Source organism: Candoia aspera, chromosome 3 (genome assembly GCF_035149785.1).
Source record: "Candoia aspera isolate rCanAsp1 chromosome 3, rCanAsp1.hap2, whole genome shotgun sequence".
NCBI lineage: Eukaryota > Metazoa > Chordata > Lepidosauria > Squamata > Boidae > Candoia > Candoia aspera.
Genome location: NC_086155.1, coordinates 102,007,492 through 102,026,963, shown reverse-complemented (window position 1 = coordinate 102,026,963; position 19,472 = coordinate 102,007,492). Strand labels below are relative to the sequence as shown.

Sequence of the window (19,472 nt, the reverse complement as noted above, 5' to 3'; positions counted from 1 at the left end):
TGTCTGTGCGAGACCTGCAGCTGCTGAACTCAGCTTTGCCTTTAATTAAACCATGTTCTCTACAGCCAGCCTTGTGTAGTAACATTTTCTTTAACTGATTATTTGTTGTTCATGAAACCCAATTGATTTCTTTTCAGCAGAGGCTACCTCTATTAATGAGAGATGCTCTTTGAAGTAGAAGGGATTTGTAGAGCGACATAGATTGCAAGTGAAGTTGAATATAAAGGTGACAAAGCAAGATAAACAAGGTTGCGTCTTCGACACCAAGAGAAAAGCTATTTAAAAGATACGTTGTTGTCACTTCAATTACTGAACATGACAGAAGACTTGGCAGTGACAAACATTTGAGAGACACGCACTTAGTATTACATAGATTTCTAGAATTGGATAGCCAGGGTTAGGCAGACTAAACTCTTTGGAACTGCCATACAGTTAGCAGTTCTTTTATTAAGGGTGGGTGTGGGTGTTAATAGGAGTTGAAAAACACACACTAATGGTGTTTTATAGAGAAAATCTTTTGAGGAAGTACTGGCAAAAATCAAACACTTGAACTTTGTACTGCTTTTCAACAACCCTGAAGGTAATTTTTTATTTCAGTAAAACACTATACAGCAATTCAGCTAATTAATGAGTTATCACCACTTGCTAGAGATAGAGTCCCTTCAAATTATGCTTTTCCATCATTCCATCTCTCATCTAAGATCCCCAGGTTCAATCATAGGTTTGCACATGTGCCTTTGAAAGATTCCATTCTGCAGCAGAAGTTGAAGCAGCTGTAGCTTCTGCCCTTTTTCTTCATGACCCATTATTTGATTCTGCTGTGCAGAGTACTTAGCATTATTTGTCACAGCAGAGGGCAGCAGAACATTTTGAGATAAGAAAGGTATGTGTTTTCTGGGTTCTGACATGATAACTCTACTGGCACCAAATAATGCTGCCAGTATTTCATGCCATCCCAGAAATGGAAACTATAGCTCTGCTATTAAGCATGGGGCCAGTTGTGAATAGCTGGCACTGTAGGTAAGGTACAGTATAGAAAAACTAGTGTAAGTTGCAAATGACAAGCATTTAAGCAGAATACACTGAATCAAAATAATAGCAACAAAAATAATCACAAGGACTTCAACCAGCAAAGACAGCCTTCAATGTAATGATTGACTTGCTTTGAAAAAAAATTAGGAAGTCAGGATTTTCTCAGTTCTTTGTGGGGTTTCAGCTTATCCTTCAGAGTTAGTTTCTTGATTTTGGCTGTGGTATTCTTCAGTGAATGCTTTGGGGAAAATGCCCACTTTCCCATTGCATGTGCCCTCCAACCACTCTTCATTCACTATAAGATAAAATAAGATTGAGTCATAAACATAACTGATTAATAATGAATGGGGAATGACATTCAAAGATGGGTGCTTCAAGAAGGGTTCTGCAGAAAACTGAGAAGGCTTTGGGATTTGGTAATATTATAAATGGCTTAGTTATGGAACTTTCAGTAATTTAACTGCCTCTTGAACTTTTCTGTGGGTGAAAGGATGATAGCAACATTACTAAAGGATGGGAGGATGTGTGCAATGGTGTTAAAACGTTAAAGCAAAAGTTGGGAATTTTTATTAACATTCCTTTACTGTCAGAATTTGGAAACCTAATTTGCTAAACAATACTGCATTTGGTAAAATGATTAGTGCATTTGGTAGAATGAGTGAATGCTTGCTTGATTGCAGAATGCAGCTGAATTGGGAAATCTGAGAAAATATAATTTGTGAATTCTCCAATAGAAGCATTGGAAGTATCTCTTACAGTTGTGGGATTGCAAGGCATTTAATATTGGGGCTATGCAGTGCTTCGTATTGAAAGACAAAAAAAAATTATTTGGAGCACATGGGAGGTGCTCACATTGTACCTACCTGCATTTTCTTAAGCAGCTGCATCTTTTCCTGGGATTGCACAATTGCCTTCTGCAGATGCAACACAATCCTGGAAAAAGTTGTGTTTGGTTTTAGGAGTTGTAGATATGTGCTACTTGTGTACCTCAGTGTGTTCCAGAGCACCTTTTTGCCTTCCAATACAAAGTCTAAGCTCTCCTCAGTATAATTTTGGGCCAAGAAGCTGTAGACTTCTCAATCTCCATGCTACTGTCTAGACATCCTGTCCATCTCTTTTAATAGCACTAAGGCATGAACTTCAGGTTGCAAGTTGTATATGCAAGGGAGATGAAGACGAAGTTAAAAAAGACAATAGGAGTGAGGAAATGCAGGATGCCCAGGGCCAGTGTTTCAAGGCAATTACATGGAGAAAACTAACTGGTTGGAAAATGGAGCTGTAAGGATGGTATGCCATGAGAAAAGAGATCAATACTATAGTACTGTACTTTCCAAGAAAGAAGAGCTGTGAATCTTAGCTCCAGAAAGAACTTTTGTACATACTGCTAAAACTTGGAAACTTTAGTCACACCAGTATGGTCTCCCAACAATTAACACATTCTGAATGAAGTTATTGAGCCTGCAAAAAAGTATGGATTGAAGATGAAGTGAATGTGTACATTGCTGATTCCTGTAGGTGGAGCTATTTAGTTCATGTAACTGAAGATTGCTGAAGTGAAAAATTGGGAGTTAACCTTTAAAATGGATGAGCTTTAGAAGAAGAAAGATAATGTCCCAAATAACTAAGTTTCCATGGTTTAAGATAAATTTACCTTTAGCCAGAACAACAATTATATCCCCTTTCTGAAACTCCAGATCTTCTGGCTGATTGGCTTCGTAAGTATATAGTGCTTTAACCTGATTTGATTCAGTCTCTCTTAGTATTTTCTGCTGAACCTCCTCACCATCTTCCATCCTTAAATCATCTTTGCTGATCTAATGTGAGAAAGAATACATTTAAATATCTCTTTACACTTAATTAGCAGTTTGATTTTTTTTTAAAAGTACCTTCATTATAGCTGCTTGAATTGCTGTTATTGTGTGTGTGTGTGTGTGTATTAAGTTTCTCAAAAAAATGAAACATGAAACTTATCAGAAAGAATGGAAAATAAGTAATTAATAGAACCCCTATTTGGCTACTCTTAAATGATACAGCGTTCTTCCAGATAGACCATTTATGACATTTCCATGTATATCATATTTGTGGGTAAAGCTCCCCCTAGTCCTAAACATCTTAAGTTGTGGGAGGGTGGAAAAAATTTATACATGCCTTTTCAGAATAATATAGGAAGCACTTTTCACTCTTAAAGCCAAAAAGGTTTCTGTGTGGTTTAGATACAGTTTTCAGAGATTACTGGTCTAAATAAAAAGAAACTTCTGTTCTCAAGGAATTATATGTGGTGCTGCCTAACAAGGTATGTTGCTTTCTCATCTAGTCTGTCTTACCTCGTTGGTGGTGCACCACAATGTCAAGCAATTGTTCTTTGCATGATTCCATAAGGTTGTCATACTGTCTTCATTCAGGACCTGATCCTTACCATCTGTGGTCTGGTAGCTAAGCAACAGAAAAACTGGTGAGGACCAAAGGCTTCATCTCACTCTTTAGGAGTAAAGTGTTGCTGAGTGGTCTTCCTTACCTCAGTGTTGTGTGTTGAGGAAAGAGCTCCAGTTTCTTGCACACCTTCTCTAAAAGGTTGCAGTAAGACAGGTCAGGACTCACATGCAGGGCTATTGTGAATTTGTAATGCACCTTGATGATATAGGGTGTTGGCAATGCATCAAACTGTAAGAGAAAAGTACGAGAGCCTGACAAATGCATGGCTCCAGGAGCACATCTGCATTTCCAATGGCCACATGGAGGGGAAGCATGTGCATGAAAAGACCTAAAAATCTGCTCTGTGCTTCAAGCATTACAGTGGTTATAACTGGTGAAAATAGCAGATACAGCTGTGGTGCTGTAACTTCAGCATTTTTAAACTATTTTTTTTAATAGAGCGTGCTTAATTTTAAAAATAAGAGATACTAAGAGGCAGTAATGTGTTCTTTATTTTTGTATTTGTATGCTCCCCAATAAATATTTCCTGAATCATTTATTAAAATATTAAAGTACGGATTATGATGGTGCAAAATTTGAATTCAAAATGCCCTGTTTTAAGTGTTGTAGACTGTTTCAGAAATCTTTTGAGGTTGACTTCAAAACATATATAAAATGACAAAATGGCTGTCTTGCACTCAAAACAGGTCCTTTGAATTTGAAATAGTTTGAATTTCAAAATTTTTGCACACCCTTAAATATATATAAATGAAGAGTATTATGCAGTACAGAACAAAATCAGCCAACATGTCTAAACAGTTCCAAAGAGAAATTCTTAACAGATTTAAATACTTTAAAATAAGGCATTGATATGAATCTGCTAGTAAATTCCTATGTGATTAAATAGTAGAATCTGGAGTAAATTGCTATAGGATTAAACAATAGATCCATAAGAACTTCTAGCTCCTAATGTTTAACAAGAAAAACACTTTTTTTTCCAGTTGTAACACATTAGGCTGCTAACTTGAGAGAGAAAAAGAGACTTGCATGTAAATGTATTTGCAAGTTCCATTTCTGAAACTAAAATGAAATCTTTACATGAGCACATGTTAAAAGCACCTAGTTTCAAAAGTTTCTGTGGTGGTAAAATGCTCTGTGATGAGTAAAGAGTTGATATTTGTGTGAGGGGTATTTGCCTTCCAAAGGTAGGTGCTGAAATTCTTACTAGTAAATTTATTTACTATAATTTGAGATGACAGTCCTGTTTATATATTATTTTTAAATATTTGTATAAGATGTTGTGTCTGTTCTTCATAGAGCCAGGAACTCTACTAAATCTCTAATTACAGCAATTAGCATTGCTGTTTTGCCTATCCAAATGCTCACAATGGAAGGAAATAGTTTACCTTCAATCCTCTTCTGTGACCTGTAGAAAACAAAACAATTTTTACTCAAAAAACATTTCTTAGAAAATAAAGAATGCACAGTTCTTAGACTATGGAATTGTAGGACTTAAATCATGATTTGGTTAGTGATTCCTATGGTCTCCTTGTAAATCAGTATTCATAAATACAGTTTAACATTTGACAAACATACAACTGCAAATTATAACACTGAGGAGAGCTTGTTATCATTAATCAGAGATGCAGTTGATTCATCTCTTAATTCATCCTCATGATTAATAAAGACAAAGGATTTAGAGAAGGCACAGAGCAAGTTCCTGATTTAGCAGCTCTGATGGGGAAAAATAGATTTGCAGGTAGCTGTTGTTGTAATAGCCCAAGACTTTAGAAGTAGTGCTATTTGTGGTTTTTACTCACTTGGGGAAAGCATGGTGGGGAATTCTGGAGCAGCAATGCTTGGTGGAGCAGGGATGTCCAAATCTTCATTGTTTTCCTCCTGGAGAGAATGGAAATAGCATGTCAGAGCACTGAGGATAGTATATGCAGTGACTGAACTGTTTAAGTCCCAAAACATTCAACACAAAATAGGTCAGGTGATCTCATCTTGTTGGGAGTAGTAGTCCAGGCATGGATTTACCATATACATCTCCACAGAAAAAAGATACTCTCCTTGAAGAGAGCATTATCTTTGTCTGATATGAACCTTTGCCAATTCTTCATCTGGTTAATTTTTTTCACAACCTGTCCTGAACTCTACCTGTTAGGCTCTGGAGAGAAGAATTCCATGGATAGGACACAAATTGTATGCCATCCCTTTAAAATGAATGTTTGCATGTGACAGATCATTTGATCCAATTAGTAGGTCCTGAGTTTAAATCTCCAGTTGGGGAGGAGAGGTGGCATCTTGAGCGTTACTCTTTTTCAGTCTTAATTTTCTATCTGAGAAATTAGAATATTTTTGTAAATCTCCAGGCTACTATGAGATAACCAGTGATGGATGGATGGATGGATGACAAATGGATGGGTAACTAGTTAGATAAATTTTAACTCTGGAATGATTATTTTATTGATAGTAGTGTGCATTCTCCTTATGGGCAATCTAATTGTCCACTAATGGGACAGTATTTCCCATTGCCTGGTACCAGTTTACTGTTTACTGTTGCTAGCTAGAAGGAGGTAGTTTAGCTAAGAAGTCCTAAATATTATGGAAGGGAAGCATGGAGAAACTACACAGCTTCATTTTTTAGCAAGCAGATCCAATCCATTTTCTTACATTTAATTCTTACTTACAAAATGATTGGGCTCTCACCTGGAATGTAAACTGGTTCTGCAGTTCCATTGGTTCTAAGTAATTACAAGGCACAATCCCTTTCTACAAAAAAGTAAAAGCAAGAATTGTTAATACATTAGATGCATCCAGATTTGTATGAGGGTAAAACAAGTTTTAACCACCCTTTATTTCTAATCTCTGAATGGCAGCATTTTTATTTGGCTGGCACATTCTTTTTCAGAGCGGTGTAGTTCCTCTATATGGAAAGCAAAATCCAAAATCACAAAACAACCTCCTTATGTTTGCTTATGGGTTTCTTTTGTCCTTCACTTGTGTTTGACCACCGTGAGGAGAGCAAAGAATATTGCATCTTTAGTACCAGCGTGGTTGTGGTGTACAGCATGGGAAAAAAAGTTCTGCTTTTGATAGGTGTAAACAAGGAAAACCTGACTACTTTAACTTGATAATCTTGTCTCGAGAGCCATGTTTCCTTTGCAAAGGGACTTAGGAGCATAACTGGATAAGCAAGTCACTGTCCTAAGGAAAGTGTGTTGTTTTTAAGCAAAGATAGTGACTCTAGGCAAAACTGAAATACTTTGGCCACATAATGAGAAGACAGGACACCCTGGAGAAGATGCTGATGCTAGGGAGAGTGGAAGGCAAAAGGAAGAGGGGCCGACCAAGGGCAAGGTGGATGGATGATATTCTAGAGGTGACGGACTCGTCCCTGGGGGAGCTGGGGGTGTTGACCGACAGGAAGCTCTGGCATGGGCTGGTCCATGAAGTCACGAAGAGTCGGAAGCGACTGAACGAATAAACAGAAGTGACTCTAGACCACAGGACATCCTGAACCAAACAACAGAGCTTGAAATTATTAGGAAATCAGCAAAGAAATCTTTAGCAGCAAGCCAGAAAAAGAGGGGGGGTCATCATGTAATATTAGCTTTCCCTATGAAAGCTTTGAAGCCAGGTTGCTGAATAGTAAGTAAACAGCCATTTTAAAAAAAAGGGTACAGGTTACCTGCTTTGAAGGCAGTAATGCAGCATTTGTGTGACTGGATGTTGCATTTCGCAGAGTGGGCTTCTATTGAAATAATGTACTGGTTTGTTTGTTTATTGAATTTATATGACTCCTATCTTATACTCAGTAATCCTAGATGGCTCGCAACAAAACACACAAAACAGCAAAATGAACAATTGTACCTCCCTTACAAAAGAACACACTTCCCACCATGGTGCCATAACAGCTCATCAACTCTACATACACTGGCTCATCTCCATCCAGTCCCAATGCTTGAGCAAAGAGCCAGCTCTTCACAGCCTTCCAGAAAGCTAAAAGTACTGTATAGGGGCCCTCCAGATGTCAGGTGGGAGGCTATTCCAAAGTGCCAGAGCAACTAAGGGGAAGCATGACTCAGAGGACACCCTAGATGACAATATTTAAGGGAAGGGATTTGGAGCATGCCCACCCTAGCTGACCTCATGGGATGGACAAATACTCTCAGGGAAAGGGGTTCTGCAGCTAACCTGGCCTTGTGCCATTTAGGTCTTTGACCAGCAACTTGGATTGTACCCAGAAAGAAACTGGAAGCCAGTGCAGCTCACACAACAGCGGTGTGACATGGGAAGCTGCAGGGTGCCCAGAACTGCATGTGCCACTGCATTCTGGACCAGTTATAGTTTCCAAGTGGTCTTCAGTGGCAGCCCCATGTAGAACACATTGCAATAATCCAGTCAGGAAGTGACTTAAGGTCTGAGTGACTATGAGCAAAGCCTCCTGGTTCAGGAATAGGTGCAATTGGGACACACAATTTATGCAAAGGCCCCTGTGGCCACAGCTGCTGCTACCTCCTTGAGCAGGAGCCACAAGTCCAAGAGGGGCCCCAAATTGTGTGCCATCTACCTCATTCAGAGTCAAAGATGACAACACCAGGGGGAAGAGAGGGCAAAACCCCAAACCCACACTGTATTGCAAGGGTGACTGGCAGTTGGTCCTCCCTATCCAGGCCTTCACAGCTTCCAGGCACTGGGTAAAAACTTGAATGGCATGACCTGCCCAGTATGGAGCATGGTTGTATGCTTAGTATCATCCTCACACTGAGGATATCACTCCCTGTACTGCCACATGACCTCACCCAGCGGTTTCACGTAGGTGTTAAATAGAGATAAGAGACCTGAGCTGGAGGCACCCCACATAAGAGGGGCCTAGGGTTAGACCTCTTCCCCCCACTTGCAAACACCAACTGCAACTGGCCATAGAGGAAGGAGGAGAACCACTGCAAGACAGTGCCTCCATTCCCAAATCTCAGAGTTGGTCTTAAAGACGCACCACCACCATCCCAAGCCCTCTAAAGATCATCCACAAGTGTGACCAATGCTGTCTCAGTACTACAACCCAGTCTAAATATTGATAGAAAAGGGTCTAGATAATCTGCTTCATCCAGCACCATCCAAAGCTTGATACCTGCTGCCCACTCAACACTCTTCCCCAGAAAGTTAAGGTTGGAGACTGGACAAAAGATATCCAATACTATCCAATACTGTTGGGTCCAAGGATGGCCTCTTGAGAAGGGAGTGCACTACCACCACCTCCTTCAGAGGAGGCAGGACCATCCCCTTCTGCAAGGAGGCATTAACCACAGTTTGCATCCTACCAAGCATCCGCAACCAGCCTCTTGGAAACCTGAACTATTTGCTTTTCCTCATCTCTGTCCCCTGGCACAAATCGGAGTCTGATACAAATTAATTAACAGTCTCCTAGGCATGAACTAAGGATTAATACCACCAGCTGTCATGACTTGTTTCTGTTGTCCATGCATAAAGCATGGACTATGCTTCTTACGTGTATTTATTTAATGGAGAAACTGCAAGGCAATCTTTCTCAAACTAGTGCCTTCCATTTGCGTTGGACCTTCCCTGATCGTTGTGTCTACAAAATCTGGGCTGCAAAATCCAGACAACCATAAGATGCCAGCAAAGAGTTTCCTGTATTGTTTCACTGCATCTGGTGGATTGTTGGAGCCAGATTTCTGGTTCTTAATCATTGCCAAACAGGAAGACCAGCATATCCATACTGATGGTGCTGATGAGAATTGGAAACCAACACATTTGTGTGGCACCAGGATGGGACAGGCTATTGTGCAGGACAAAGCATTTTATTTCAACACCCAAATTCAGTGGTGCAACACTGGGTAAATCCCTCATTGATTTCTCTCAACCTAAAGACTTCACTTGGCTGCTGTGAGATGAAATAGGCTGATCCTTATCAACATCTCTGAGCTCCTTGAGCTGAGGTATAAATGTGATAAATATGCTATGTATGTAATAATAGGAAATAATAATTTGGACTGGTAACCTAAAGCTGATATTCAGTTCAATGCACTTAGAATGCAGGTCCAAAATGACAGCAACAGTTAATGTTAATAAGGCAGCAGTGTTCCTTATGGAAGTGGTTCTCAGACTTTTTCCTTGATCTTTTGTTCTACTAATCAAAGCACAAGGGGCCAGTTTGAAAATATTCTTCATTGGTATCGTCTATATTATGAAAAGTATCTGTCCATAGTATTAGTTTGATGGTCGGAGAATCTGGCCCAAGTCAAATGTCTTACCAGTTTTCCAAAACCCACGTTGGACAGACTCAATTATTTCACACACTTTCTTGCAGCCCACCTGCAAATTGCAGCTTTAGATCTTCTCAGCCTTTTATTACCTTTCCGTTAAACACAACTGTGGCCCAGTTGTCTTTCTCCTTCTTCAAAACAAAAACAATGTTTCCAGGAAGGACTTGCAGCTCTTCTGAAGTTTCAGGAATAAATTCGTACAGGACTCTGTGAGGCTGTCCTTGCAGTGCCCTGCATAGCCAAGCAACAGTTTACAGTGTTAGCTCATCCTCTGACTCCTTCTCTGCACGTTCCAAATCCCCAAGAGAAAAATCAACAAGAAGAATGCAAACAGGACCTACAGACAAGGAATCAGTCATCAACAGTGTTTCATTCTGTGCATAATATTTTCAATAATATCTAATTCTTGAGAAGATGCTAAGAGTGGGAGCATTATGGGCAACAACCTCAAGTAGAACATTTTGCATTTTACAATATCTGTGTTTGGAATTTTTTTCTGTTTTGATTAGAAAATGATGCTCCTGCTTATTATAACAAGCTTTTATTTTACCTCTAATTAGACACAGCTGATTATATACAAAATGTTGTATATGTAAACAGAATTCTGAGTTTATTTTAACTATTCCTTATCTTTAGTCTTGGGAGAGATTGGCTGAATGAATAACTAATGGATGTTAATATTCTCTGGACTTTATTGATCTTACCTGAGGACTTCTGGTGTTTTGGGTCTGGGAGGTGGGTCTGATGCCTGTAAGCACAGCATACATATTAGCATTACTTTATTCCTATGCATCAGTAGTAGACCTTCAACCTTTTCTAATAGAGAACCTCGATTCACTTGGGCTGAAGGGAGAAGCAACATTGTTTAAATGGGTGTTGAAAGTGCCATCAAAGCCAGCTACCTGAGATGAATGAATGGCACCTCTCCATTCCACAGACTGAAGCCAACTGGTGTGTCAGCTGAATCTTACAGCAATTTTGGGGACAGAACAGTGCTCTCAACCGCAGACAGCTAGATTAGAGGATACCAGTATGATTCAAGTCCATCCTCTAAAGTCTTATCACTAGTTGCTGACCATTATGACAGAGACCAACTCAGACAACTCTGAGTTTATTATCACATGCATATGTGCAAAGCCTGCTGAAGTATATGGCCTGAGCTGACTGCCTGCTCACATGGTGAGGGGAATTTCCCAGTAATGCTCTCTGCGTTAGGTAAGTAAGGCAACAAGCCAGTCCAATCTAGCAACAAGCAAACATTGCTATAATTGGGGCATTAGATATGGGAATGGTGGGAGGGCTCATGAATAATGACTCGAGGAGCTGCTGTTACTGCCACTGAGCATCCCAGCATTTGATCTGTATTGGCCCATCCTGATCAGTGCCTAGAGGTGTATGGATGTTATTTTTTTTCCTGCTACTGACATGACCAGTATCATAGGGCAATAAAAGCAGGTTGATATTGGTTGCAATTTTGCAGTTCACAAAAGGGAAAGAGCAATAGGATGGATGAAGCAAGAACATAAGGAGTAAGAACATACAGTAATGAAAAGCAATTAAAGTGGAAGAAACATTTATGCTTCCAAGTTACTTTAAATCGATGCAAGTAGCCCATATGAGAAGCTATTTGTGAAAGTAACTGGCTCAGCCTTCCTAAACCTGGTGTCTTCCAGTCATTTTGGACAGCAACTCCCATAATCACCAGTGCAGTAACAAATGGCCATTCTGATGGATTATAGGAGTTGTAATCCAAAAACGAAATGGCTGAATTAACTGTTCCTTAAGAGGAAGCTGAAGTCTAAATCCACTGATGTGCAAACTGCTTTCAAAAGTATGTTGGCAGATGCTTGTGACATTGGAAAACTAAAGTAAATATTTTGGTAGCAAGGGCATATTTAGCATCATATTTAATTGCCGAAGAAATTGATTTATATATGGAGGATCATTGCTTTTTTGAAGGGAGCTGGGAGACTAGAATGATGAAGTAGCATTTTCCCCCTTTCAACATCTCATCTAGGAAGCAAACTGGTAACAATTTTTGTTTTTCAAGTATGGTAAAATATTAACCGATATCTAGGTCCTAAAATAGAAAAACACAGGAAAAGGTTTCTAGTCTCCCAGCTCCCTTCAAAAAAGCAACGGTCCTCCATATATAAATCAATTTCTTCGGCAATTAAATATGATGCTAAATATGCCCTTGCTATCAAAAGGTTTACTTTAGTTTTCCATCTTATGATAGTGATAACAGAATATTTCTGTTGCCTCTTACACAGGATGGAATGCCCTGTCCCCTGCATGCTTACATGTTTTGAAACTTCTTACATTCTACTAAAAATGAAAACAAATAGTTATTCCATTTAATTAAATGAAATTTTTAAATGGCTAAATATAAAGACTCAAAGTGTTAATTATTCCAAATGATGCAACCACAATCAGACAGGATTCTTGCGGACCCACTCTAAACCTCAGTTCTTTAAAATAGAAGGCATCTTGATGAGGTGACCTACTTCATCTTTTGAAATAAGTTAAATTTTCAGCAGTGGGATGGGATAGCAGGAGCAGTCAAGGCAAATGGAGGTGGACCATATTCTTCTGGAAATATAGCTGCAAATCAGCCCAAGGGGGAAACTGAACAATCATGTTCAAAGTGGGAGAATGTGGGACTGAGCAAGATAGTGAACCTGCCTTACCTGGGGCTGAAGAGGAGCAAAACCTGAAAAGTCATCATTGTCAATCACAGATGCCACAACCTAGAATGGGAAGGAAGGCTTGTTTTACCTTGTTTTATTCACCCAGAAAAGACAAAACTTTAAGCATTTTAACTCTGTTATTTGCCCATCCTGCCCAAATGAACATTCTGATACTATACCACTGGCATGAGATAAATAATAAGTAATATCACTTGTTGGCCAGCAGGTGAGAATGATCATCTCTGTGCTACACAAAGCATCACTTACTGATTGCTAGATTTAAATATGTTAGTAGCCCAACAGCAGTTGAGGATAGTAATTTCCAATCAGCTGGCAAAACTATTATAATATGACCTGAATAGCCTTTCCAGGGATACAACAAAGACAAAATCATCTCAATTCTATATTTGTTGCAGATTAAGTTCATACCGTGGCTTTCCCTAAATAATCTTTCTTCTCCAGCTGTGCCACTTGCTTTTCATTTGGCCGAAATAATTTTCCTTCAGGGATCACTATGGGCTCAAACAATCTTTGCTTCTGCACATATCAAAAACAAAAAGAAAAAAACAAAGATCAGTCAGTCTCCCTGACCCAATAAGTGAAAACATAGTTGCTTCCAACATCCTTTATTCCATGCTTTTTATACTAAATCAGGTGAGGAGAATCTGCAGTGCACCACCTAAATTTCATGAGGTGATGGGATGGCACAGACAGAAGCAGTCGATTCTGGCCATCTTTGGCTCTGGCTCTGCCAACCAGTTCTTCTGATCCACCCATCACCATCATCGGTGGGGAGCAGGGAGGGTAAAAAAATCAAGATAGTGATTACAGCAGCATGATCAAAGCCCTGCCTCTTTTGTATGTGCATCAATGTCACATGCATGTACAAAAGGTCAGGGTTTCAATCACATTGCCATAGCCACCATCTTGATTTTTTTTTTATTCCTCCCGAAGAGACCACTATTACTAGCATGCACCCCTAACAGGTTACTCCTGATGGAATGTGATTTCCCACAGAAAAACAATTCTGCTCTCTTGCTCTAAATCCTTATAGACCCATAACAGGCTGCTCTTCAAGCTCTTCCTCTCCTCCATCCCTCCCTCTCTCACACACACATATACACACAAAAGGCACATTTTGTACCCAGATGGCTTACAACCATGCTTAGCGTCATCATAAAATCCTAGAATAGGGAGAGACTATAAATGGGTGTAATGGTATGTTCAGAACCTGAGAAGGATTCCCCTCCTGGCCATCTAGACATTTTTCTCTTTAAAGTAAAAAAAAACAACCTCCTTGTCCTTAGTAACAAAGTCCCTGCCTAAATTAGCTGTGGAGTAGATTGGGTTCTAAAAGCGATCCCGCTGCTGAGATTCCTCGACTGTTAAACTGAGGGAAAATCCCACTTTCTCTTGAAGTGGGCCTGACAGTGTGATATTTCAGCAACCAAAGGCACAGGAACTCAAGTCTCCTACTGCACACTAAAAGGTTGCATGGCAAAGGGAATACCAGAATGCACTCTTGGCTGCTTAGCTTTTGATAGGGCTGTTTATTGAGCAAAGAGTTGGAGTAAGAAGCAAGGGAGTATCTCATTTTCTACGTGGTCTATTCAAGCTGCTTCTCCTCACTGCCAAGTTTTGATGAGACAATGATCCCGACCTTGGTTAGGGTTTTAATCCCCTGTGCAGGTACTGTACATCACATACATCTGTAATAAAGATCCCCTTCAGGCTGATACCAAATATACAATATGAGGGCAGTGGCCAGTGCACACAGCAGTATCCAAGGGGTAGAATTCATGCATTTTCATTGGCCCTTTCTACATTTTCTTACCAAGATGGATTCCATAGCCTTATCTAGCTTGTTGTGCCTGGAACCCACCCTCTGTTTTACTGCTCTTGTCAAATGCTCCTCAGCCTTCTTCCAGTCTTCCAGCTTAGCGTAGGCAAGAGCAATGTTGTATAACAGCTGCAGGTAAAGAGAAGGAATGTCAGAAATATATGGCCTGAACCTAATTATTTAGAAATCTCATGAATTTTGAGTATCAGGATAAGGTAATATAGCCTTTCCCAACCTGATGCCTTCCAAAGGCATTGGATTATAGTGCAGGCCTTGAATTCTGGGAATTTCAATCCAATAGTTTATTTATTTATTCATTCATTTATTCATTCATTCATTCATTAAACCAATTTATATAGCCATCCATCTCACAACAAGCAAGTCGGCAGCAAACAACAGAGTTAAAAACAATCAATAAATAGATTAAAAAATAAAAATAAAAAAACCAAACTAAAACAAAAATAAAAGGATGTCAAAAATAACAGAGCCACCTCAATACCAAATGGGGGAAAGCTGAACTGCATTGTTCATCCCAAATCTTGTTAAAACAGATGTTCTTCTGTTCAACTTCCGCACAATGTGCAGCCCTTCTTGTGAGGTTCCTCCAGATCTCTCCCCTGGCACTTCTCTCTTTCTAGGTTGCTTTTCTCCCCCTGTCTTTCCCCCAGTTTCTGGAGGGCACCTGGTTGATGATAGATGATATCATCTATCAGGATGATAGATAATGTGCAGATCTGCAGCAGCTAGGCCTGCTTTCAAACCCCCAAAACTCAGTGGTGACTATGGGTTCAACTTGCTCCTTTAGCTTACCTGCTTCACAGAATGGTTGTAAGAGCAAACAGGCTAGAAACCAGGAGACTGAGAGTTCTAGTCCTGCCTGAGACATGAAAGCTGGCTGGGTGACCTTGGGCCAGTCACTCTCCCTCAGCCCAACCCACCTCACAGGGTTGTTGTTGTGGGGAAAATAGGAGGAGGAAGGAGTATTAGGTATGTTTGCTGCCTTGAGTTATTTATAAAAATAATAAAGGTGGGATAGAAAATGAATAAAATAAATAAATAAACCTCTATATGTTACTTTGAGCTCACTGAAAGTAGGATGAGTTCCAGATATGATAAGGAACCCATAAATATGGTAAGGATTGAAGTGTGCAGTTAAAGCATATGAAATAAATGTGCAGAGTGTCCAGTCGCACCTCCTTTGAAAATGCTCTCTGCCCACCTGATTTTTAGACTTTAAAAAAAAATGGGACCCTGGCAAGCTGCAAAGCAAGGTGTGAACTGGTGGTAGCATCTCCACCAGACTGCTTCTCCCCTCCTCGCACTTGCTCCTGACACCAAAGACACACTTAGACAGAAGGAGATGGTGGGTGGCTTCCAGTTTTCCTTGGAAGTTTGCCCTCCTGCTCAGAAAAAAGAAGGCTGAGGTAAAACTCTGGAGGGATTGAGATGGCAGTCCTGAGATGACCCTCCACTCATTCCTTACTAGTTTGCCATCTACTATATGAACATTTGTGGCAACCATTTTGTGAACAGGCAAGCCCTTTCCTATGGCAGCCATTTAATGGGAATGCATACAGTATGTCCTCAAAAATCCAAATCTCTCATTGTTCCCAAAAATGTTGCTTTTCCCTGGTATAACAGAGTATTATGCATTCAACTGAGCCCCTGTCCAAAACCCAACTCCTGAATGAGCAGCCTGGAATTTACATCATTCTTCAACCTCTTGCTTGGTGAGCTGCAGTTTCCATTGAAGACTTACCTCACAAGCAAGCAACTTAAACTGCAGGCCTAGAATCTTGTAATCTATTAGGTCATTCCCCCGTAGTTGAGCCAAGGCCTCTTTTAAGTCATTAATAGCTGATTCATAACTGAAAGCAAAAAGGAATGGTTAATATGTGATCAAGGCCCAAGGGAAATGTGAAAATGCCAGAATTCCCCAACCTGATGCCCTCCAGGTAGACATGTTGGCTGGGAATTATAGGCATTATAATCTAACATATCCAAAAGGTAGCAGCATAGGGAAAGGCTGAGAGCTGGACTGGCAGTCCAGAAGATGGACCAGACCGAGAAACCAGTTCCACAGGAGGGCTAAAACTACTATTGAGATTGGCTATAAAAACAGAATCTTGCACATCTGATTGTGCTGTACTTCCTCCTCCTTCTTATGGTTCAGTGAATCAGGGAGTCATCTGCCTGAGCCACTTCTGAATGTACACACCCACCCACAATTACACCGCTGTAAAACAATACCAATTCAGCCCTGTAAATACGGTAATACAGTATAATTTAAATAGACCTCTCTTGATAAATGGTTTCCTCAGGACTGATTGGGGAACCAATTCTATGTAGAAACCTCTGTTTGACCTGTTCTGTAGTCCCTGAGATAGCCTGCTGCTTTCATCTGCAGTGGCAGAAGCTGGTCACCAAGGGTGACCAGAGATTCAACTGCCTGTGTGACTGGCATGGGAGGAGAGATACTGAGTTGGTATTTTTCCTTGGGCAACAAAATGTCTTCAGTTGATCCTGCTCAAGCCACCCACAGAAAGTGGCCACCTTGCTGGAACTGTTTTAGTTAGGGAGTCAGAAAGGGGTTCAGAAAGGGGTTACAACTAAACCTCATGGAAGTAAGGATCCTTATCCTCCTCCTTCTCTATTGTAAGAAACAAAAGGCTGGACAAAGATGGGTCTTGGCTGGATCCAGCAGAATTTTTTAAATGATCTTTTCTTATTTAAAAACAACAACAAGTTTCTAGTTCCTACAGATTGGAAGATAAGTTGGATGTGTCTAAGCAAAATCTATTAATGTATCTGCTGATTGAATCTTATTGTAATTAAATTGAATCTTATTGTAATTAAATTGAATCTTATTGTAACTAAATTAATAAGTAAATGCATTTCTTCCTCTGTATACCCTTGTTTCTATCTCTTGCATCCTTCACTTGTGAATTGCTAGGTCCTCAAATTGTAGTTCTTACACTTTTTATGTATAATTTTTACACTAATGGGATATGACTGAGTGCCATATGATTATCCCTAGTGTAATTATAATTAAGAGGAGGAGGAGGAGGAGTTGTTTCATTGTCTAGTTTTTCTTCTTCTGGTACAGTATTCCAAGACCTCTTTCCATTTTTAAACTAAAAATGTATTTGTATGCCCAAATTACACAAAGGTTGGCCAAGCACGAAATGGCAGAACTGATTACTGTTATAAACTAGCAGAATAACCCATTATTTCTTTCTGGAAAATACTATAATGTTCTAGCTCACTTTTCCATCTGGTAAGCCACAGCTCCTCGCTGAAAATAGGCCACCGCTAAGTGCTTGTCATGGTCTGTGCTCCTGATAAAGGCCTGGAGGAAACAGACATAATACATGGACATAATTGCTATCACGTAAGTACATGCATAACTTATACTGTATGTTTAGTTCATGATTCCTGGGTTGCAAGTTTATGATCAATACATGTTTATGAGGCCACCAACAGATCTTACCGTACAATATATTAAGTTCAGGCCTGTGCCGCACAATGTATGATTCATCATTTTGAATCCTCTAAGGCTTGGTTGCCTGACACAGATTCAGCTATCTTCAGTTTTTGATGTTTGCCTGGAGTTGTCAAATAATGGAAGAAGGGTTGATCGACACCTGGCAGATCTTAATCCTGGGCTCCCAGCTTCTCATTATTTTGCTAGGCTGGCCAATTTTTTTTAAGTGACCAGTTATGCAACCAGTATGAGACTGGCAAAGTTAGTGCCCTCCAGCTTCTATAAGACAGTATTCACAGTCTCTCACATTTCCTTTTTGACTCCCTCTCCCTTGGATTACTAGATTTTATCCAGCATCCACTTTTTTTGAAAACAGAAGTTGGTAATTTTATCTGATGGGTGGCCAACACCTGCTTTGTTCAGTCACTGTCAATGACAATTTTTAAATCCAGCCACTTACCTGTTGTGCCTCTTCCAAATTTCCCATGATCAGGTGGATGCAGCCAATGTTAAAGCAGATTTTGGAAGAAGGGTTTTGAACAGACATGAAGGCTTCAAGGGCTGCTGTCCAATCCTTGCGATCTGCAGCAGACACCCCTTCACTCCAAAGCCGGATGGTCTCCACAAGTGACATGGCAAAACAGGAATCCTGAAGCAATGCAGGAGCAGGCTTGGATTTATCACCTTTCTTCCCCCGGTCTCAGTCCTTCAATCTTTTTCTGGCTCAGCCTGAACACTCTCTTTGTTTGCAGTTTTGATATTTCTCAAAAAGCTTTTCATGTCACAAAGGTATCAGGAAGTGTCCTCAGTCCTCGCTGAAGTAGCAACTGCTGCAGACTGGCTCTCAGGGGGAAGTAATACCAACGAAACTGGCTAAAGTGAAACTGTTCTCTAAACAGAGGATTCTCTGTCTAATAGTTTCAAGCAAGTTACTATTTTTGTAGGTAACCCCCCCCCCCATCCAGATACAGTTATTCCTTCCTTTTTAAAAAAAAAAAAATCTGGCTCAGCAGAATTGTTCATTTTCTGGGTAATGTTGAATCTGTGCATGGTAATTTTGAGAGTGGGTGGACAAGACACTTTAAAAATTGCCTACTGGGAAATAACTACCAAGGTAAGAAAGCTGCATTGGCTGACCAATTATATCTTAATTGTGCCCAAGTTGTTTATCTATTTTAATAAGTACCTCCCAGCAAATATAATCCCTTAACTCTCTTTGGTTTTCATCTGGAAGGTTAAGGAGCATAAGTGGGTTCCTCTGATCCTTAGCAGTGATGCCATCCTAACTCTCTTTTGTAATGGATGAATGGGCATATTTCTATTTTTAAAGAAGAGGAAAAATAGCGTTGAGGGTGGCGAATGGAGAATGATGGAATTATGTGGATGGAAAAGTGATTCCTTCATGACAGGCTGGGTTTAAAAGTAGGCTGTGGATCTCGTCAGGTGAAAAAAAAGTATTGCTCTGTCATGGACAGGCTAGTGAAATACTGCCATTTCAGCAATCTGGTAAGACATACTGTATATTCACTGAAAGCATTTATTCTATTCTTTGTCTGGAAAGGCTCCAAGAATGACATAGAGATCAGTTAAAGATGAGACATTCTTTCCCTTTAGATTTACAGTCAAACAGGCAGACGGGCCAATAACTTTTTTTTTTTTTTTTTAAATCATGCACTGTTCTTACATTCACAAAATTCTTATACAGTAATGAGTATTTGGGT

The 19,472-nt window shown here is 40.0% G+C and overlaps 1 protein-coding gene across 1 annotated transcript; it reads right to left on the bottom strand.

The window, feature by feature from the left end:
- Nucleotides 1-559: 559 nt before the first annotated feature.
- NCF2 (neutrophil cytosolic factor 2) lies at nucleotides 560-18,606 on the bottom strand. Its single transcript, XM_063298436.1, has 15 exons — nucleotides 18,212-18,606; nucleotides 17,534-17,616; nucleotides 16,027-16,135; nucleotides 14,262-14,396; nucleotides 12,857-12,964; nucleotides 12,428-12,487; nucleotides 10,442-10,485; nucleotides 9,827-9,968; nucleotides 6,157-6,219; nucleotides 5,265-5,343; nucleotides 4,851-4,870; nucleotides 3,548-3,693; nucleotides 3,357-3,465; nucleotides 2,684-2,846; nucleotides 560-1,327 (listed from the first exon to the last, which is right to left on the bottom strand). The coding sequence occupies exons 1-15, from the start codon at nucleotides 18,383-18,385 to the stop codon at nucleotides 1,218-1,220; spliced, it is 1,545 nt and encodes a 514-aa protein (XP_063154506.1). The 5' UTR covers nucleotides 18,386-18,606; the 3' UTR covers nucleotides 560-1,217.
- Between the last annotated feature and the right edge of the window lie 866 nt (nucleotides 18,607-19,472).

Excerpts from the sequence above, each read along its gene's own strand:
- NCF2 (XM_063298436.1), bottom strand. The coding sequence starts at position 18,385 with ATGTCACTTGTGGAGACCATCCGGCTTTGGAGTGAAGGGGTGTCTGCT. Across the intron at positions 17,617-18,211 it reads ATTTGGAAGAGGCACAACAG|GCCTTTATCAGGAGCACAGA; the intron begins GTAAGTGGCTGG and ends TGTTTCCTCCAG. Across the intron at positions 9,969-10,441 it reads AAAACACCAGAAGTCCTCAG|GGCACTGCAAGGACAGCCTC; the intron begins GTAAGATCAATA and ends TTGGCTATGCAG.